Below are 23469 nucleotides of genomic sequence, written 5' to 3'. Positions count from 1 at the left end.
ATTACTCAAAGTGCTTGTTTTCGTTTTGCCTTTTCAAATATTATCCCTTACTCTCTGAAGACGAAATTCAACCATGTATAAAAATTCAATTAAGCACATTCCCATGACACCCATACCTCTGGAATACTCAGACTTCTCTTGGTTTTTCAACTGTGCCCATTTGGAAATGTTTTCTCTTATGAATTTGGTTACGTGTTCAATTGTTAAGAAATTCTCATTAATTAGGACAAACATGGAATATGACGACCTCTCCCACACAATCAGAACAACATAAAAGAACTACTTAATGATTTCATTCAATTATAATCACAACGAACACGGACATTTGGAAATTAAAACAATACGGGCAAGATTTTCAAATTTAAATATGCATGAGAACATTCTAATCCTAGCACACGTCAATACAATACTAATATCAAAAAAGATTTCAAAATTTATGACAATGAATTTGAGGTTTTAGGAAATAACCTTTCATGTCAATTTAAATATGATTGAAATGCTAGGATGCGACAAAATCCAAAAATCGAGAACCAATCACCAACTAAAATACTATTTGAAATCCAAAATATAGAAAACATTACCTTTGTGTGAATTTGTGAAGTCTAAAAGCAAATGAAAGTGAAGAAGTTCAAATTCATGGACTTTTGGCTAATAAAAACGGCCCAGTTTGCATCCATTCGACGACGTTATATAGTGCACCAACCCATTTGATGAAGCACTGAATAGTTGTGGCACTTCTCTATGTTTTACAGGGCCTCCAATTTATTTGGAGGTCTAAACGGCAAAAAATAGCAGGGTCACCAATCAATTCTGTGATACGCCAACCGAATCTTCAATCCGCCAACCTGTCCTTTTCAACACATTCCTTGTTTCAACCTACAAAATTAACATCATATTATTCTAACATACTAATTAAAAATGATAGAATCTTGGGTTGCCTCCCACGAAACGCGTTATTTAACGTTGTTGCACGACGTGAGCTACTAGTCAAGCTTCTTCTCTAGGGTTAGACCTAATGCGATTAGGTAACCTCCCTTTACTGCTAGGATAGAAATGATTTAATTCATGGTCTAAGAGGTATTTAATCAACTTGATTGATCTTGAGTAATAGACACTCATCTGACTCAGCACCTCCACGCTTTCCTTCATCGCTTCTAGCATTCTGTCTTGCTCATGAAGCTTTAGAGAATGATCAATAGAGCATCCTCGATACTTTTATCTTCATTGCTCCTTGAATTTACTTACTCATAAGGAGGCATGTACCTCCCTTGGGTCTTGCACTGGTTTTCCACCTCTGAGATTTTGTTGGTCAAGTCGCTCAGCTGAGTTACCAGTGTATATAACTTGAAGACACCCTCAACTTCTTTATTCATCTCCGCTGACTTGTCACTAGTTCCTTCAGCCATGCTCAGGGTTCCAGCACACACTTATATTTCAAAAGAAAGCAATACCAAAAGTGAAGTTAGTAAAACTACAACTAATTAAGAACTAAAACTCCACTTACTACATCTTCTCACGTAACACCACTCTTCGACAGAGGCGTCATTTTGATGATTAGCATAATCAATAACACAACTTCCGCTACAAGTGTAAACGATTATGCAATAGTATAGTTATCCAACAAAGGGTTGGGCTCGTTTCCACAAAGAGTGGTGGTGAGAATTTATAGGGAAGTAAAATTACATTTGAAAAAATCGTAGCTTAATATATTAACTAATAAAACATTTGAAATCAATGATGGGGGTGACGCCAGAGTCAATTATCAATGGGGGTTTCATCACAACAAGCAAAATAATGAAACTAACAAAAGAGCTAAATCAATAGAGGGGGAACTCTTGGGATGTGATAGGAAAAAGGGTTAAGCTAAATTGTAGGGTACTTGCTTTCAACTGAAGACTTATTAAATATTTGTGACTAGGCTAAGCTTTAAGGGGATAAACTCTCACTCAAGCAACTTACTCCATTTCAAATGGGTTCCTCTTTGATACCCACTTGTTGAATGAAGACTATCTTACGCCTTAAGCCACTCACTCTCTCATGATGAGTGAGTGAGAATGAGACTAGGGCTCAGTATTTCAAGCTGAGTCTCATGTCGACCCACTTCCACCGGACATCAATTCAGTTGTTTGAGCTTCAGGATTTTGTCTAGTTGTTTGAGCTTCAGGATTTTTTCTCTTGAGCAAGCTTAAAACATATAAACAAACTTGTATTTGCAACTAAAAATTCATTAGATTAATCCATAACTACTAAATAAAATCACAGTCAAACTACAATAATATATTAGCTAGCAAGACCCAACATCAATCATAACTCATAATCACAAAATCACACCCCAAGAATATGGATTTTAGCTAGACATAAACAAGAGGTAGAAATTTACAACAAAGTGAGCTTGCATTCAAGGGGGTATGAATATCTTAGTCTTTTACAGCCCAAGGAGGAAGAAATCAAAAGGCCAAAGTCCAAATTCTTAGAGTTGAAACCCTTTTGGTCTTCATGTTCTTCTTTCAAAACCCTCTAAAACAAATAGCTCAAAAACTTACAAAAAGTACTGGAAAATATGATAATTACCTGTTTGAATAATAATAGTTCAATATGTAAGTTAAAACAGTCCACAAGTATTTATAGTTGTCACAGAATAGTGCTACGTAAGGCTGCATTCGTCAGAATCATCGAAAAAATTAGCAATCCGCCCATTGATTACATTATCACCACTTTACGTACTGTCCAAGCATCTCCGTGTTTTGGATTAATTCACGATAAGGCACTATTTCGCAAAACATCTCAGAGATGCGCTAAATTCTCCTTTTTACTTCCAATTTAATCCTTTCTTTTAGAGCTTAGCACACTGGAAAAAAGGAAATACTCAGACCTATCGACGAGTTGCCAAGTTGACTTCGTTATGCTCAGGCCTTTATTTCTTCGTACTTTTCACCCTTTTTACAAAGTAATGCCCGTGCTGTACTTCAAATTCCAAATATCTAAAACTCAAGGTTATTCATCAGTAATTGAGACAAAACAAGCATTTAAGGACACTATTTCTATCAAAATATAGCCCTGAATGAGTCTAATATGTGGACTCATCAGTGTAAAAGCCTAAGCTAGATAATATCATATCCTTTATTCGGTCTAAGAAATTGGTAGGGCAGGGTCATTTGGATTATTTAGCTCATGTTTGGGATGTTGAGCTTTAGTCTCCTTCAATAAAGTTTGTTCCTATGGTATCTGAGTTTAAGGAAGTGTTTTTTATGGATTTTCCTTGTGTGCCTCTAGAGACATATATTGATTTTTTTCATTGTCTTGGAAAGTAGCACTCATCCCATTTCCATCCCTCCATATCGTGCGGCTCAACAATATATAAGAGATCTTAAGGCTCAAAACCAAGAGCTTCATAATAAAGGTTTCGTTCGTCCTAGTGCTTCTCTTTGGGGTTCTCCTAGCTTGGTTGTTAAGAAGAAGGAGGGTGGTAGAGGATCGATGAATTTATCATGATCCATAAAGGGGTGGATTAATACCGGAATGACCATCTAACGGATAATCAAATTCTCATTGAGTATACTTTGGTTAAGGAAATTAAAGTAGTTAGAATAAAGATGCATATAAAATGGGGTTAGTCCTTTGAATATGATGAGTTTACCTGAATTTGAGGTGTCATGTTGTTGAAAGGTTGAGTTCGTAGTGATATTCAAGGCGATGAGGCATAATGGCAGTAAGAGTACGTGATGGATTATAACAACATGCAACTATATAATAAAATTATTGGGTAAGTGAACTTTTGGTAATGTAATTATGACTTGCGAGTATCCTAGTTCGGGGTTTCTAATACTTGGTGAGTAACGTTGTTGTAGGGAACATTATAAAATATGGAATGACACCACTCGAATAGGATGTTAAAGAGATAGATTCATGATAAAAAAATTAGTAGTATGTATTACAGTCTTTAGAGAGAGGCGAGAGCAAGAATATTTTATTTTATTCTTAAGGCTAAAGAGGTATATACAGAGAGGTACATAATTAAGTTCAGAGAAATGTTATTTCATTTGTTTTATGTGGCTATGTAATAGTGTCACGAGTCCGTAAGATTGGTTAAAAACTATTGGAAAGAACTTGATAAAAGAGTGTAAAAACATTATCTTAGGTGTGATAATAAGTGCTTGTTTTGTTTTGAGTTTTGTAATGAGTGACATTGAAATTTAAGCGAAAAGATATTTAGATATTGATGGAGATCGATCAATCATTAGCAAAGATCTGGGACTTCATAATATTCTTGAAGGTATAAGCTAAAGTTGATAGATAAGGGGATTGTGTTATATAGTTCAGATTACAATTCATAGTTTTTATTGTAAATCTACATTTCTAGTGATATATTTTGTCAAGGTATGAATTGGAATGGTGACAAATGATCAATTGTACCTAGTATTGATAATTTGAAAAGACTTAGACCTGGGTTGAGTCGTAAGTTTACTACTATTGATAGTTAAGTTCCTATGGTAAATATCGGAGTTTTAATGATGGTTGTTAGTATTGTGAGTATGATTCACCATCTATGCTCTAGTGTATTTTCACTTTTGGGTGTGGATCCTTAATGGTGGCTTAGGGGTACCAAGTCCTGCGATGCTCTCTTGTTTGAGAGAGAAAGTTGGAAGATTTTATTATTTCGATTGACATAATTGGTGTTGCTTTAGAGTTGTTAAAGTATTTTTGTTGTTTGACATGTACCACTTTCTTAAGAAAATTTATTGAAGATGTACCTTCCGTATTTATGGTTGTTTAACAATCTAATATTTCAACTTGTGTCGTGATTGTGTGTGGTTGAATATGGGGATTATTGGGTCCAATTCTATTATTCTTAAGGGTAATGTATAATCATAATTGCTAAATCATCATTCGATAGTGTGGTTAGAGGGTTTGTATGCTTTGAAATATCCCTCGATGCGTATCTAACACCTAAAGATCAAATTTTCTAACTTAACCTTATGGAAATTTATGTTATGAGATGGAGATGTTGTTAAGAACTATGATTTTTCGGGTATTATGAGTGTGTGTTGGTTGATTTAGGTTTACTTCTATTTATAGTGAGTATTGCCTTGGAATTTTATTTTTTTTAAGTGCTAAAGGATTAGTAAGGATGATTGTGTCAAGGTCCTTGATAACAAGTTGTAAACGTGTTTCAATTAACTTGATGGTTATTGGGAATAACTTTGTGGTTAGCTTAGTGTGCATACAACAATAACTATCACAAGAGTATTGTGATGAATTCATTTAGGTATTGTATGAGAGGATATATAGGTATTAAATTGTTGGCTCCAGATGAGGATTATGAGACTCATTGTTGTTAAATCGCTGTGAGGAAGAACAGTTGAAATCCTTGATCATGATGTCTGGAAACTAAGGACATGCGAGACAATTTCTTTTGACAATTCGGATAATACTATACCCTTACTTTAGCCAATCTTTCTGTAACATCTCGTAACTCGAAAGAGTTAGGAATAAGCTAAGAAACTAAAATTTATCATTTTAGGAAAGAGTAGGAAAAATCTGGAAATTTCTTAAGAGTAAAAAGTGAGTTTTTGGTCATTTTTAAATGGACATAACTTCTAGCCCAAGATGAGTTAGGGTAAATTATTCATATGATTGGAAACCCTTGTATATATCTTTCCAACACCGTCGAGTTTGTGCATTTTTATATCGTATGAGGGATATATGTTTATCGAATGTTAGGCTATTGGACTAAGAAAGGTCCCAATCCGGATTTTAGTTAGGGTAAAGTAGTCTGTGCACCCTACTATTTCCTAATTCGTTTTAAAGGCTTATTAGGGTTAAAACCTAGCCTTAATTTAGTTTTAGAAATTTGGAATACACTTAGAGCTTGGGAGAAAAGAGAAGAGAAGAAGGATAAAGGAGAAAACACCAAAAATTCATCAAGAACGCCAAGATCTTCGAGTGGAATTTGGCGAGGGTGATCCCTATAAGGTATGTGAAATATTTATTTGTTGGTTTAGTGCACCCATACACAAATTTGTTTAATTCAGAGACGTTTGGATGGAATGGATGATGAACATTGAAGTTTTTTAAGAACAATGGCTAAATTCTTGTTGGTTGAGTTGTAGCATGTTTTAGTTGATTGTATTCGTGTTTCTGGATTGATTTTTGGGTATAATAGGTTGGGTATTGAAGTTATTAGTGATCCTAAGTGATTGGGGTGAGATCCATGGAAGTTTAGAACGTTCAGAGTTGGAAAACGGTGAAGAAAAGATGAAAATCTCGTCTGACAAGCCTTGGGGCACCGCGCCTACCAGAACCCCCAAGGACAGTATCTATCCATAATAATCTACGCGCCACACCAGCCAGAGTGAATCAGGATAGAGTCTGTCCATCAGGATCTGGCGCCCCGCGACTCTCAGAGAGCTAGGTTGCTTAGAGACCCTGTCCATTCCCCAACTTTTCGTACTAGTTCCCACGTGATGTACCCATACTTCTTACTTGATTCCATCACTCTAAGGTACATTTAAACATCATGAAATCATCCTTAAAATGAGATAATGAACCTTGAATCCATAATTTAATTCAAGGAAAGTTAATATCAATGTCAAGGAAGTTAAGAAGTCAAGTGTAAAGCTAAGAAGTAAATTAAAGTAAAGTTCTTAAAGGTTTTCGAGAGTCTTATGTAGACGTTTTAACTTTGTTTTAAGACTTAAGTTTCAAGTTAAGTAAAGAGTAAAAGTTGAGTTCATTTCTCAAAGGATATAAGGGAATTAAGTATTCCCTAGAAAGTGTATAAATATTTTTACATTTAAGTTAAGAAGAAACTAAGATTTCCCAGAAGAGTTTTTAACAAGAAAATGGAACGTCGATTCCGGAAGAGATTTTAAAGCTAAGTGTTGAAAAAGTTATGTTAACCCAAAGAAACAACGTTATTTCAAAAGCATGAGCTAAAGTATATTTTGGGAGTAGTATTGAGCACCGATTTGGGGATGAGAGTTCATATTGACTCAAGTCTCCATGTATATCATGTATTCATCATTGGTATTGACAAGTCATACTTTTTAGATGATTACATAAGTTAAGCTAGTGGATCCACTCTGTAAAGGATTTTTATGTGACGACAAAGTATAGAACAGCTCTAGAAGCGTAGGCAAGACAACATATCACCATATAGGATCATAGTAGTGGTTTTCGGTTAGAGAATCTCCCACAAAAACTATATTACTTTCATTTTAAGTAAAATTCAGTTGTTATTGCATTATCTTTAACGTGCTAAGTTGTTTACACTGTTTTACGAGTCTTATACATAAAGTGCATGTTTCTTTATTGCTTTATATTGAGTTAGTATTTCATTAGTTGAGCAAAGCCAAGGTAAGTTCCTCTTAGTCCTTTCAAGCTTTAAGTTTTTGTTAGCATTCAAACTAGCATACTTGTATATTCAAGGTAATGATGCCAGTTGGCATGCATCGTATTATGATGTATACACAGGTAAGAAGGATCAACATCCAGTGCTTTGTTGACCAGTTTGAGCATCTAGAGTCAGTGGTGAGCCTCTTAGCATTTGGAGGACTCTTTTACTGCAGTCTTTTAATTATAGAATTTTATGGGGTTTGTGCCAACATTCATCTTATTACTATTAGAGGCTTCATAGACAAATACATATAGTTATAGGTCTTTTCATTTTATGTGTAAACGAAGAGACTAAAAGATCCATTTTGACCAAACAATATCACTTAAAGTATTTCTCATGAGAATGTTCTTTACGTGTATAATTGAGTTAAGCTAAGTCTGAGTTAAATTACTCAGGACAAGGGTTCGCTCAAGACAAGCAATGGTCATTGGGTTTCGGCCACGTCCAGTGTATAGGTTTGGGGAGTAACAAACTTTGTATCAGAGCACAAAGTTCCAGAGTCCTAAGATGTCTATGAATTTGTGTCTGTAGAGTCATAGACATCAGTGTGAAGCGCGTCACATCTATGATTAGAAGGCTACAACATTTAGGAATTTCTCACTTCTTTCATGCTCCTTTTCGTGCGTTAGAGTTTATCTCTATAACATTTTCCTCTAATTCATGCTTGCACGTGTTTCAGATCATCAATCCTCGATGAAGAGCAGCCATAGGTCGTCCATCCAAAAGAAATGTAGATGATATGGACGTACTTAATGTACCCGAAGTGCAAACTCAAGGAGAAGTTACCGATGCTGAGTTCTGTGAGGCTATTCAGATGTTAAAACAAGCGGTGACTAAACAAGTCAGGAAACAGAGAGGATCTCAAGAGGAAAAGTCTAACACCTCGAGGTTTTTTGAATTCCTGAGAATGAATCCCCGAAGATTTTTTGGTTCAAGCACTACTGAGGATCCAAAAAAATTTGTGGAAGAGTTGAAGTAGGTGTTTAATGTGATGCCTGTGTTTGGTACTGAAAGGGTTGAGCTAGCTGCATCAACTGAAGAATGTGGATAGGACTTGGTTCGACTAGTGGAAGGGGAGAAAAAATTGGGATGCATTGCATCCAAGATGGGCTTGTTTTGAAGAGGTTTTCTTGGGGTGGTTCTTTCCCCGAAAACTGAAGGAGGAAAAGGTACAAGAGTTTCTTACTCAGAGACAGGAATCTATGAGTGTTCATGAGTACGGACTGAAATTTACCCAACTATCTCGGTATGCTCCTAAGATGGTTAAGGATATGAAGAGCAGAATCAGTTTGTTTTGTTACTGGTTTGGGTCGTTCATCTAGTAAACAGGTTAGAGTTGCAATGTTGATCGGTGGCATGGATATATCCCGATTGATGGTCTATGTGCTGCAAGTTGAAGAAAAGAATCTGAGGTACAGAAGGAGTATAGAAACAAGAAAACCAAGATTAGGATTGAGTCTGGGCAGCATAAAGGTGGTTCAAATCGGCAACAATTTCAAAAACATAATGGGAATGCACCATCATCTGCAAGTGCACTTGTGCCCAAAAACAGAGGTGAGTACAATGGCCAGAATTCACAGAACTACAAAGCTATGCCAGCACAGTCTCAGGGAAGCATGGCACAAGGGAGTAGTTGGGCTCCTACATATGCTAAGTGTGGGAGAACTCACAAAGGTAAATATCATGATGTCCAGACATGTTGCTTCAAATGTGGTCAAGAGGCTCACTTTATGAGAGAGTTCCCTAAGAATAAGCAAGGTGGTGGAAATCTGGACAATAAAGCTCAATATTCATCACTTGCTCCACTAGACAGGGTTGCACCTAGAGGAGCCACTTCTAGTACTTGCGAAGGGCAAACCGTCTCTATGTGATCACTAGCTTCCGAGATCAAGACAACTCTCTAGATGTTGTCACGGGAATGATCAAAGTCATTACTTTTGATGTTTATTCTTTTTTATACCCATGAGATAGTTTATCTTTTGTAAATCCTTATGTTGCAAATTAATTTGAAATTCTTCCTGAGAAATTTTGTGAACCTTCTTGTGTTTCTATCCCTGTTCGAGTGTTTATTCTAGCAGAAAGAGTCCATCATGATTTTCCTATCTCTATCAATCACAAGAACACCATGGCTGACATGGTAGATTTTGATGTCATTCTATGTATCTGTTGGCTTCATGACTGTTATGTATAAATAGATTTTATAACTCGAGTTCTCAAGTTTCAAATTCTTAACAAGCCAGCCATAGAGTTGAGTAGTAGTTCAACACTGCCTAAAGGTCGTTTTATTTCGTACCTTAAGGCGAAAAAGCTAGTTTTAAAGGTATGTATCTATCACTTAGTCCAAGTTAATAACTCAAGTGTTGAGGTATCTTTCCTTTGGTCAGTTCCTATAGTAAAAGAGTTCCCAAAAGTTTAACCTAATGATCTACCCGGAGTCCCTCTTGAGGGAAAAATAGATTTCGGCATAGATATCATTATAGGTACTCGTCCTATCGCTATTCCACCATATAGAATGACACCAACAGAGTTAAAATAGTTAAAAGAATAAGTGAAAGATTTGTTAGATAAAGGTTTTATTTTACCAAGTGTCTCACCTAGGGGAGCTATGGTCTTGTTTGTGAGAAAGAAGGATGGTTCCCTTAGGAAGTGTATGAATACCGCCAATTGAAAAAGGTGACCATCAAGAATAAGTATCCTCTTCCAAGGATAGAGGATCTTTTAGACCAGTTTTAAGAAACAGATATTCGCATTATCAGTTTTTGGTTATGTCCTTTGGTTTGACTAATGCGCCTGCACCATTCATGGATATTATGAACAGAGTCTTCAAACCCTATGATGACATACTAATTTATTCAAGGAGTGAAGAATATCATGTTAGTCACCTCAAGATTGTTCTTCAAACTTTAAAAGATAAGGGTTTATATGCCAAGTTCTCCAAGTGTGAGTTTTGGCACAACTCAGTAGAATTTTTTGGCCACATCAATTTTTGTGATGGGATTCAAGTTGATACCCAAAAGATAAAAGTAGTTAAAATTTATCCTAGGCCCACGTCTCCAACTGATATAAGGAGTTTCTAGTATTTGGCTGGCTACTATAGGAGATTCGTTGAGGGGTTTTCATGTATTTCGTCTTTTTGACCAAGTTAAGTTTCAATGGTCTAATGCTTGTGAGAAAAGCTTTGAGGAGTTGAAAAAGAGGTTAATTTCCATTTGGGGTTTGACTTAACCAAAGGGTACTTACTATAGGTTTTGTTGTGTATTGTGATGCATCAAGAGTTTGTTTGGGCTGTGTGTTAATGTAGAATGGCAAGGTTATAGCTTATGCCTCCAAACAGTAGAAGGTCCATGAGAAGAATTATTCAACCCATGACTTCGAGTTGGCTATGTTGATTTTAACCTTGAATATATGGCGCCAGTTTTTGTACGGGCGTTTGTCTGGATATATGCATTGACCACAAGAGCCTACAATATGTGTTCACCTAGAAGGAACTCAATCTCAGACAAAGAAGGTGGTCAGAACTACTCAAGTATTATGACATGGGTATCTTTTACCACCCAGGTGAGGCTAATGTGGTTGTTGATGCTTTGAGTAGGTTATTGCGAGAGAACCACCCATGTTGAGGAAGAAAAAAGGGAGTTAACTAAGGATGTGGATTCCATACAGGAGGGATAGTGGTGACTAATGGGGATGAATCATCACTATTGTGAGAGGGTAAAACAAAAGAAAGTCCAAGACCCCATTTTCCTTGATTTAAAGGCAAATGTTCATAAACAAAGAGTATTAGATTTTGAACAAAGGGAAGATGGTGTGCTGAAGCACCAAGGTAGGTTAGCTGTACCTAGGGTGGATGGACTCCAAGAGAAGATCATGGAGAAGGATCATATCTCTATATATTCCATTCATTCGGGTTCCACCAATATGTACCGCGAATGGAGAGAGGTATATTGGTGGGAACGCATGAAGAAAAGACATAGTTGAGTTTGTTGCCAAGTGCCGAATTGCCACCAAGTTAAAGTGGTACACAAAAGGCTTGGAGGGTTGGCTCATAAGATAGAACATTAGGACTGGAAGTGGGAGATGATTAATATGGTCTCATCACTGGCTTGCCAAGATCCCGCAGACAGCATGATTCAATTTGGGTAATTGTTGATAGAATGAAAAAATCAACCCACTTCTTGTCGGTGAAGACCATACATTCGGCCGAGGATTATGTTATGTTTTAAATTCATAAAGTGTTAAGACTTCATGTTATTCCGGTCTCCATTATTTAATATAGAGATGCACAATTTACTGCTCAGATTTAGAAGTCTTTCCATAAGGTTTTGGGTTCGAAGGTGAACTTAAGCACTTCTTTTCATCCTCAGACGAATGGACAAATAAGCAGAGCATACTATCCAGAATTTAGAAGATATGTTGAGGTCTTGTGTTATTTATTTCTAAGGGAATCGGGGTGATAACTTACCTCTCATTGAGTTCACTTACAACAATAGCTATCATTCGAGCATCCAAATGGCTCCATACGAAGCTCTTTATGGTATAAGATGCGGATCTCTTATAGGGTGGTTCAAAGTTGGTGAAGTAGGATTGATATGACCAAATCTAGTTCACCAAAATATGGTGAAAATGAAAGTGATTCAACATAGATTGAAAATGGCACAAAGTCAGCAAAAGTCCTATATAGATGTTACGAGAAGGTGATTGAGTTTGAGGTGGATGATTGGGTGTATAGGAAAGTTTCACCCATGATGGTGGTTATGAAGTTTGGTAAGAAGGGGAAACTTAGTCCCCGGTATATTGGTCTTTATATAATCTCCAAGAGAGTTGGCAATGTATCTCATGAGTTAGAGCTACCCCAAGAGTTAGCAGCGGTTCATCCAGTATTTCATATTTCTATGTTGAAGAAGTGATTGGGTAATAATTCATTGATAGTACCAAATGAGAATTTTTGGATTATGGATAGCTTTTCCTATAAAGAGATTCTGGTTTAGTAACTAGATCGCCAAGATCGCAAGTTCAAAACAAAGAAAGTTGTGTTAGTTAAGATCCTTTGGAGGAACCTATTTGCTGAAGAAGCAACTTGGTAAGCTGAAGAGGATATAAAGAGGACATATCCACATCATTTTGAATTAGGAGAGAATGCATATCAAGGTACCAATTCCCTTCTTAGTACTTTATATACTATGACTAAGCATGATTGTTACTTGTTTTTGGATTGTTAAGTGTTGAACTTGATGTTACTATTCTTAGCATAGTGAAAGAAATCTCTTTCGAGGACGAATGTTTCCAAGGGGAAGATATTGTAACATCCCCTAACTAGAAATAGTTAGGAATAAGCTAAGAAACTAAAATTTATTATTTTAGGAAAGAATAGAAATTTTTTTGAAAATATCCTAAGAGTAACAAGTGAGTTTTTGGTCATTTTAAATGGACATAACTTCGATCTTAGCTTGATCTAGGGTCAGTTCTTTATATGGTTTGAAATACCTTGGAAAGATCTTTTCAGCTCCACTGACTTTGCACATTTTTGATATCGTATGAGGGAGATATGCCTATCAGAAGTTGCTTTATTGACTGAGGAAGGTCTCAATCAGATTTTAGTAAGGGTAAAGTAGTTTTTTCACCCTACTATATTCTAATTTTGTTGAGGGTTTATTAGGGTAAAATTGATCCTTAAGTCAGTTTTAGAAAATTGGAACACGCTTAGGACTTGGGAGAAAAGGGAAGAGAAGAAGGAGAAAAGATAAAAGGCCAAGAATTTATCAATAACGGCAAGATCTTCGGGTGGAAATCGTCGGGGTTGATCCCTATAAGGTATGTGAGATATTTCTGTGTTGGATTATTTCACCCACTCACCAATTTTTTTAATTCAGCAAAGTTATAATAGAATTGAATGATGAACATTGAAGTTTTTGAAGAACAATGGTTAAATTCTTGTTGGTTGACTTGTAGCATGTTTGTGTTGATTGGATTCATGTTTACAGGTTTTTTGGGGTCTAAGTTATTGGGTATTGAGGTTATTAGTGATCCTATGTGATTGGGGTGAGATCCGTGGAAGTTTAGACGGTTTAGAGCTAAAAAAATAGAGAAGAAAAGACGAAAATCCCGTATGAAAGGCCATAGGGCACCGCGCTTACCAGAGCCCGTCAGGACAGTCTCTATCTGTCAGGATTTGGCGTGTCAATCAAGCTTTGGCGCCCTGGCCTATCAGAGCGCTACGTTGCCTACAGACCTCGTTCTTTCTCTATCTTTTTGTACTAGTTCCCAAGTGATGTACCCAACTTATTAATTGATTCCAACACTCTAAGGTACATATAAACATCATGAAATCATCCATAAACATGAGATCATGAACGTTTAATCCATTATTCAATTCAAGAAAAGTTAAGATCAAAGTCAAGGAAGTTAAGAAGTCAAGTCTAAAGCTAAGAAGAAAGTTAAAGTAAAGTTCTTAAAGGTTTTCAAGAGTCTTATTTAGACATTTTAACTTTGTTTTAAGAATCAATTTTCAAGCTAAGTAAAGAGTAAAAGTTGATTGCATTTCTCAAAGGATATAAGAAAACTAAGTAATCCCTAGAAAGTGCATAAATGTTTTTACATTTAAGTTAAGAGGACACTAAAATTTTCCAAAAAAGGTTTGAACAAGAAAAGGGAACATTGAGAACCGATGTGGGGATGATAGTTCACATTAACTCAAGTCTAAATGTAAACCGTGTAGTCATTATGGTTATTGACGGGTCATACTCTTTATATAATCACGTAAGTTAAGTTAGTGGATCCACTAAGTTAAGGATTTCTATGCAATGGTAAAGTATATAAAAGTATCATCACTTAGGCTCATAGTGTTTGTTGTCTGTTAAAGAATTTCCCGCAGAAACGATACTACTTTCATTATAAGTAAAGTTGAGTTGTCACTGCGTTATTTTTAACAAGCTATGTTTTTTACACTATTTTACAAGTTTTATACATAAAGTTCATGTTTCTTTACTGCTTTATATTGAATTATTATTTCATAAGTTAAGCAAAGACAATCTAAGTTCCTCTTAATCCTTTCAAGATTTAAGTTGTTGTTACCATTCTAACTTGCATACTCGTACATTTAATGTACTGAAGAAAGTTGGCCTGTATCGTCTTATGATGCAGACACAGGTAACCAGGATCAGCATCCAGCACCTCGTTGATCCGGTTTGAGCATCTAGAAACAGTGGTGAGCCTCCTCGCATTCGGATGACTCTTTTATTGCTTTCAGTATTTTCATTATAGAATGTTGTGGGGTTTTTCCCAATATTCATCTTAGTATTTTTAGAAGCTTCATAAACAGATAGAATTAGTTCTTGGTGTTTTCATTTCATGTGTAAAAGATGAGACTTAAATGTCATTTTGTCTAGACTATTACATTTTAAGTATTTCTCTTGAGAATGTTCTTTATTATTATAATTGAGTTAAGTTAAGTCTTCATCGGATTTAAGTTATCCAGGCCAAGGGTTTGTTCAAGACCATCAATGGTCATTAGGTGTCGCTCACATCCAGGGTGTAGGCTCGAGGCGTAACACTTTCCTAGTTGATCACTCCGGAATGAGTAATGGTTAATTGATATCTATTATAATGACCTGATTTGGTCGTTTGGAAAAATCCAAAGGATAAGGAATTGGGGTCAGAAAATTTTTGGTAGTAACTTGAAATTTCTTAATCTAGTCCAGATTTGAATGAAATTAAAATCATTAAAGTCTAAGGAAATCTAGTAAGAACTACTGATTTAATTATGATTTTGATTTCATGAATAGATATTTATGACGTTAAGGAACCGATATGACTTTACGGAATAAAATTCAGGCGAGTAGAACTCCCAAAAATGATCTTAGCGTGAGAGTGTGATTTTTGATATCAAAGGTTGAAGGAGTTTTGTGAATTGGGGGCTTGAAATTCAAATTTAAAAATTATGTCTTTATTCATGAATTTGTAGCGGGGTGGTTGTCCCTGTAGTGGGATGGGTCTTGCTGTAGCGGGACAGACGCGACTTTAGTTGGAAACAAAACCCCAAAAATATTTTACTTTGCACTTTTTGAATTTGAGAGCTAAGGAACGACCCTATGAGTTTACTTGATTGTTTTTCACCATTATTGAGGCTAAATGTAAAATTTCACTCCCCACATCTGTTTTTCGATCAGTCATACGTAATCTGATGGTTAATTGTCGATGGGGGAGGGTTTTCATCTAGAATCTATGGTGGAAACAACCCTATTACGGATACTTAGCATAGGTTGATCTAGGGTTGTTATAATTATTGGTAATTCAGGTAATTAGTGATTTATTATTGATCCCCGTATTATCATGATTGTTCGTGGACAAAAAACAAGCAGAATGATCTGGAAAGGGAAGGACCAAGATTCTTAGGGTTTCAAGTTTGTTTCGAGGTAAGTGATTGTTATGATTCTATCATATGAGTGATGCATGTTTGTCTTGCTTCATTATGATACATGTATATATGTGGATGTTGCATTATTGGTCACACTTGTAGTAAATGAGGATATATAATGATGAATGTCGAATCATGACTTAATCGTATCACTAGGAGAATGTACTTTGTGATTGTGTCTTGTTGAAAAGATCGGATGTTGCATTTCGACACACTAATTTGGATCGGTTATGACGTTCTGACATAATTATGGGATCGGTTTCCATGTTATCGCATATTCTTTGGATCAGGTACCATATTTCAGAATGACTTATCCTAATTGTGTATCTTGAGAAATTTGAAGTTTTTCGTTGTTTGTAAATGTCGATAATAATGTATATGTTCTATATATGCATGTGATTACATTGTTATAATGATTTTTGTACATTGAACTAAGTGGGATAGCCGTGTCATCCTACTAATATGTTGTGGTTGTGTATTAATACTGCACTTGCTCTTTCTTTGTTAAGTACAAGGCATCTTCAAGTGGCTATTGACAAACTCCTTTAAAAGATTAGGGATCGTTGTTCGAATTCAGGGGTGAGCCAGTCCATGCTTCTATGAGTTCTCCTTTCGTCTATGTCCACGTTTTGATCATAGACTTTCTAGTTAGTTGATTAGTTCATTATTTGGGGTTGTATCCTTTCTTGTTTAGACTTGTTGAACTTTAGATATTTTGGTACATTAACTTTAAGGTTCTAGGTTTAATATCCGCATTGTTTAATTTTTAGATATTTTTGAAGTTTATGGGAACTTCAACTTTAGCTATTCTTCCTGTTTTCATATCCTTAAATTCTTTAGCTTTTTTTTTTTAGTTTCTTGGTTTGGGGTGTAGTAGTGGTTCTCCCGTTGGAAGATTAGTATGGGTGCCACTCACGATGGTCTATCGTGACAAATGTAGTAATACTTATAAAAATAGTGTATACTACTATTACTAATATATTCATGTTTAATTATAAATGAGAGATGTATATGCATCTATATATATTGGTGACCATATTAATATATTTCCCACTCTCCATAAAAAAAATTCTACAACATAGTGTGAACAAGCAATTTAAGATAATGGTGGCATATTTTTAAAACAACTTATTTAATAAATCTTAATACTATTAGTGGAGAAAATATGAAATTCTTAAAGTAAGTATCAACAAGAAATTTAGGACAAAAAATAGTTTAGGACAGAACATGCATATATATATGGATAATATTCTATTAACTAATCCTTGACTAGAAAGTTTAAAAAATATTAATTTTTACCTTTTTCCAATTTAGCTATGTCCCAATAATCTACTATTAAATTATAAAATCTCAACTTTGAACAAAGTCAATACAGCTAGACATAGCATGTTACATTTTGTAGATGCTCCAACTACAAACACTCTCCAACTGATTACGTTATAATTCATCTCAGAGAATTCACTAGTGCGCTGCAATTGAGGTGAACTGCTTGAAAAAAAAAACCAGCTCTATCGATTTTACTTGTTTATCTGTTTCATCAGAATTCATGACCTACTTATAACTACCTGAACTTGTTTTTTATTGTTCAATCATATGACTTTCTAGTTTAAATGTTTTAAAATGAGAAAAAGGAAAACACTTGTTTTTTGTTTATTTACTCATTTTTAAAAAATGATTTCAGTGAAAATTTTCAATTTTTTGTTGTTTTGTTGTTAATGTTAGGATTGATTTAGAAATTAGTAAATCTACCTGAATGAGATTTATTTATTTATTACCTTCAATATTTTTGGTGCTCTGTTTGGTGGTATTTCCCATTATTGACTTTTTCAGGTGGAGAGTGAGATTTTCTCTTTTTAATTTTTTTCAAATTATCATAATATGTTCTAATTATTTTATGTACATTTTTGCTTTGATTTGAAGTGAGAGATTTTATCATTGGTAGAGATCAATAGCTTTCGTTGTTGGAGGACTTCATATAAATACTTGAAAATGGTAATGTTTTCAAGTTCAATTATTTCAACAATTATATATTTTTGTTTCAGCGGTAATACATTAAAATTTTTTAAGGATATTCTTGCTTTAATCTATTTTGTTTTTTCAATCTCGAATGTGCTCGTTGTAATGACATAAGATTTGGTACTATGCAAGGAGATGTCATTGTATAAAAATGATACCTAAATTAAATGTATTAGTTTACGCAATGACATCTCTTAACATTACAAATTTCATGATGGTTTTCTTTCTTCAGACAGTAAGAAAAAAGAGAGAAAACTTATTAATGATGAACCTAACTTGGAAGAGTTGGTCAAAATTTTAATTAAGAAAGATGATAAGGGAAAATTAATAAAGGAAAATTTGTGGATTCATCATAAAAAAGTAAATGAAATTATCTTTTTTATTTATGTTTTGATTGTTTAGTTTAACTCTGTCATTTATACATATGAGAAGAATTTTAATCTCATATGAAAAGATTGAAATAATCATTTAATTTATCTCTTTCTAAGTAAGTATAGAGATTTTAAGTTAAATGTTACTAACTTAAATATGAAATATTATTACTCAAAATAACTCGTAAATACGACATACTTAAAAGCGGCATGAGAATAGAGGGGGTAGGGGATGACACTGCTAAGGCAGTGTTTGATGGAGAAATTTGATACTTGTTTTTATAGTTCATCCAATATTCGTATACTTTTGTGCTGATATTAGCTTCTTTAAAAATTAAAATCATCTATAAGAGGAAAATAAGGTTCGTAGAAAGTTTTGCTTTTGATATGCATCTTGATTGATCTACTATTATTATATGTGGAGGAACTATATAGTATAAGTTTCTCTAGACAATGTTTGGTGAAGAATTTTATCTCCATAGCAAACTTATGTATATCTCCATATACAATAGAAGTATAAAACTTTTTGTTAGGATCGAATCCACACACGCACACTTGATGAATTAAGAACACAAGAACTTTCAAGAGAAAGAGATGAGATAGAGTGAAAGAGAGAGAGAGAGAGACCAATATTTCGTGGTAACACCCCGTGAGTAAACTTCAACGGAGGTTGGGTACATATATTAATAAATCAGAGTATTTTTTGTTAAAGTACATCAACTATTAATCAGGATCCACTACCTAACAATTCTCCGATTTGGAGACTGATTCCGTCATCCAAAAAATACATTCTCAAAAAAAAATCTCTTCATCATCAACATCTTTACCGCACCGCAACATCTGTAACAACAACTACAGAAGATCAACCGAGGTTTTTCATAACCCCCGTTTCCCAACATCAATACATTTCGTCAACATGTCTGCTGGGTTCTTTGCACCCTCTATCTTCTCCAAACACATATCACCATCCTCCACTGCCTTGCGAGTGAAATGGTACCGCCATCTGATGTGCTTTGTCTTCGAATGATAGACTGCATTTTTCACCAACTGTATGGCACTCTGGCTATCTGAGTAAATAATGTTCTCGCTCTTCTTCTTGCCCAAGTCCTCCAGATAATCTACCAGCCATATCATCTCTTTCCCAGCTTCGGTTATTGCCACATGTCAGCTTCAATAGATGAAAGAGAAACACACTTTTGAATCCTTGACATCCAATTCACTGTCGTTCCACCTATGATGTAAATGTACCTGGATGTACTCTTGCTCGAGTCCATATCCCCACCAATATCAGCATCCACAAAACTTTGTAGAGTCATCTTGCCTTTGCCAAAACAAAGTGAAGTTTTGGATGTACCTCTCAAATATCTCAGAAACCACTTCACAGCTTCCCAATGCTCTTTCCCCGGGTTCGCAATCTACATGCTAACAACTCCCACTGCATGTGCTGTATCAGGTATAGTGCATACCATAGCATAAATCAAACTCACAACTGCTGAAGCATATGGAACAAGAGCAATATGATCACGCTCCTCGACAGTCTTGGGTGACTGCTCCTTTGACAATTTAAAGTGATTTTCCAATGGAGTAGTCCTTGGTTTAGCATCATTAACCTTGAATCTTCTCAGCACCTTCTCAATGTACAACTCCTTAGATAGATTTAAAGTGCCAGCAGATCTATCCCGAGAAATCTTCATCCCCAAAATCTGCTTTGTTGGACCCAAATCTGTCATCTCAAACGCTGCTGACAACCTTGTCTTCAGATTGTTAATCTCCCTAATACAAGATCCTGCAATCAACATATCATCCACATACAAGAGTAAAAAGACATATGAATCAGTGTATTTCTTGAAGTAACAACAAGGATCCTTTTCAGCTTTGCAGAATCCACTCTTGGTCATGAAGGAGCCAAACATCTTGTACCACTGCCTTGGTGCTTTCTTTAGTCCATACAAGCTCCTGGTGAGCTTGCACACCATGAGTTCCTTTCCTGGAATCACAAATCCTTTCAATTCCTGCATATAGATCTCTTTGTCCAGATCTCCATGTAAAAATATTGTTTTTGCATCAATTTGCTCTAGATGCAAATTCTCCGATGCAACAATACTTAACAGAATTTGAATAGATGTTAACTTCACAACAGGAGAAAATATTTCAGTATAATCAATACCTTTCCTTTGTGAATATCCTTTAACCACTAAGCGGGCCTTGAACCTTCTTTTGCCATCTAGTTCAATCTTGATAATGAACACCCACTTGTTCAACAAAGCTCTCTTCCATGCACGTAACTCAGTCAACACCCATGTGTCGTTCTTCTCAAGTGAACTCATCTCATCATCCATGGCTTGCTCCCACTTGATCGAATCCTCCACCTATAGGGCCTCATCAAAAGACTATGGTTTCCCCTCATCAGTCAGGAATAGATAGTGTAATGAAGGTGAATACCTATCTGGTTCCCTGAAGGATTTGGATGATCTCCTTAACACCTGCTCAGGTGTAACTTGCTCCTCTTCAGATTCTTCAGTAGAAGTTGGTTGAGTATCTGCTTCGACATCTCTAGGTTACTCTTCTCCAACTCAACCTCAACTCACACTTGCTTTGTAATCTCTAGAACATTCTGCTCTCTGTCCTTGTACATGACAGACTCATCAAATGTCACGTCACAATGTCTCGAGATTTTTCTATTCTTGTCATCTAAAAACGAGTAACCAAACAAATCAGAACCATAGCCTATGAAGTAACACTTCACATCCTTGGCTTCAAGCTTGTCTCTCTTTTCTGGATAAGCATGAACATAAGCAGTGCAACCAAAAGTCCTCAAGTGTGAGTACTTGAGTTCTTTTCCTGTCCACATCTCCTCTGGAATCTTGAACCCTAAAGGAACTGATGGTCCCCTGTTGATCAAGTATGCAGCAGTGCTCACAGCATCCGCCCAAAATGTTTTGGGCAGCCCATAGTGTATCCTGATACTCCTTGCATGCTCATTCAATGTTCAGTTCATCCTCTCAGCAATTCAATTCTGCCTTGCCTTACAAGGAACTATTCTCATCAATTTGATTCCCTCAGCTGCACAGAATGCCTTGAACTCTAATTTGTCATACTCTCTACCATTATCAGACCTTAGGCATTTGACTTTCAAACAGGTCTGATTCTCAACTTCAATTTTTCACTTCTTGAAATTTGTAAACACATCTGACTTATGATTCAAGAAGTAAGTCCATACCTTCCTGCTGGAATCATCAATGAAGGTAACATAGAATCTATATCCTCCATGTGATGATACTGGAGATGGTCCCCAAACATCTGTATGGACAATTTCCAACCGCACTTTCTTTGTCTCTCTAGGGTTCTTTGTGAAGCTTACTGTTTTCTGTTTGCCCATAACATAGCTCTCGCAAACACTTATATCAACAGACTTCAGACCCTCTAATGCTCCTTTTGCAACTAGCATCTTCATTCCTTTAGCACTCATGTCTCCAAGTCTGTTGTGCCACAGACATGAACCGGAAGCACCTTCAGCAACAACGGCCATGTTAATACACCCTGCAGTGGTGTACAAGGTTCCAGATTCGGTGCCAAGAGCTACTACCATAGCACCTTTCATAATCTTCCACGAACCTTTCCCAAAAGTTACTGCATATCCCGTGCTATCCAACTTGCCAACAGAGATCAGATTTTTCTTGAGCCCTAGAATATATCTGACATCCTCCAATGTCCACTGGTTTCCCGAGGTGGTCTTTATGCAAAAAACCCCCTTTCCTTCAATCTAAGCCTTTGTTGTCAGCAAGATACACCTTTCCAAAATTTCTAGATTTGAAATTTTGAAACAACTCCTTGCTTGGAGACGAATGGAAAGATGCACCAGAATCCAAAATCCATGATTCAACCAGGCTGTTCACACTAACGATTAGAGCATCCCCAATGTCCTCTGCTGAATTTACAGAATCATTGTCATCTCTAGATTTCTGATTATGTTTCTTCTTTGGCTTTGTATAGCTCGTCCGAAAGTGCCTTTTTTCTCCACAGTTCCAACAACTCACGTTTGATCTGTTTGGGGATTTTCCTCGATTTTTTTATTTTGATCGACCATGTTGATTTTGGCATTTCAGCTTACTTCTCCCCCTTCAGTCAACGCTGAGAGAACTGCCCAATGAATCTCCCACTTCTTGTTTGCGAATACTTTCGCTAAGAACAACATCATGGATTCCATCAAACTTCAGTTTCTCAGATCCACAGGAACTGCTAATCGCAGCAACAACAGTATCCCAAGACTCGGGCAGGGATGACATCAAACTCAACGCCTTAATTTCATCTTCGAAATTAATATCCACAGAATTGAGTTGACTCACAATCATATTGAACTCATTTATATGATCAGAAACAGATTCATTTTCAGACATCTGTAAATTGAACAATCTACGCATCAAATATACCTTTTTCATCGCTGATGGTTTTTCATACATATTTGACAGTGCCTTCAACAGATCGGACGTAGTCTTCTCCTTCACGATATTGAACGCCACATTTCTTGACAAAGTTAACCGGATTAACCCTAGAGCTTGGCGATCCTTGAGCTTCCACTTCTCCTCCGTCATGGATTCCGGCTTCACCTCGGTCAAAGGTTAGTAAAAATCTTTCTGGTAAAGATAATCTTCGATCTGCATCTTTCAGAAACTGAAATTAGATCCATCAAACTTCTCGATTCCAAGCTTCGAACTTTCCAACTTCAGTGATTGTGTTGAATCTCTTTGGCTCTGATACTAGTTGTTAGGATCGAATCCACACACACACACACACTTGATGAATTAATAACACAAGAACTTTCAAGAGAAAGAGATGAGAGATCTAGAGAGAGAAAGAGAGAAACCAATATTTCATGGTAATACCCTGTGAGTAAACTTCCACGGTGGTGGGGTATATATACTAATAAATCAGAGTATTTTTTATCACAGTACATCAAATATTAATCATGCTCCACTACCTAACACTTTTTCCAAAATAACATGAGAGTAATAAATGGTCCCACTCTTTTACTTTTTCTTTGAACGTGTGATTTTTTTGAAATTTTTGGTTTTTGTCTTTTTACGTAAAGTTAAGAAGAAGAGAAAAAATAGGATGGTCCAGTATTTGTTTATATTTTTTCAAAAAATAAAATTGTTTCTTTTTTGTCTTTTTCTGTTATGAATTAAAAAGAAAAAGGGGAGAAAATGATTCAATTCTTTTATTATTTTAAAAGACAAACTTATACCATTTTTTGGTATCATAAAGAAATATTA

General features: G+C 35.8%; 1 protein-coding gene across 1 annotated transcript; it reads left to right on the top strand.

Annotated features, from left to right (window-relative positions):
- The first annotated feature begins 8135 nt into the window (after nucleotides 1–8135).
- On the top strand, nucleotides 8136–9267 carry LOC101244363 (uncharacterized). The gene is made up of 2 exons (XM_004237226.1): nucleotides 8136–8371; nucleotides 8796–9267. The coding sequence occupies exons 1-2, from the start codon at nucleotides 8136–8138 to the stop codon at nucleotides 9265–9267; spliced, it is 708 nt and encodes a 235-aa protein (XP_004237274.1).
- Nucleotides 9268–23469: the final 14202 nt, after the last annotated feature.

Source organism: Solanum lycopersicum, chromosome 4, assembly GCF_036512215.1.
Source record: "Solanum lycopersicum chromosome 4, SLM_r2.1".
NCBI lineage: Eukaryota > Viridiplantae > Streptophyta > Magnoliopsida > Solanales > Solanaceae > Solanum > Solanum lycopersicum.
Note: the sequence above shows the minus strand (reverse complement) of the source record. Positions and strands in the feature narration are given on the sequence as shown.

What these genes read in the sequence shown, in the direction of transcription:
- LOC101244363 (XM_004237226.1), top strand. Translation starts at nt 8,136, where the DNA reads ATGGACGTACTTAATGTACCCGAAGTGCAAACTCAAGGAGAAGTTACC. An exon ending in AAATTTGTGGAAGAGTTGAA is followed by an intron (nt 8,372 to 8,795) that starts GTAGGTGTTTAA and finishes TGCAAGTTGAAG; the next exon opens with AAAAGAATCTGAGGTACAGA.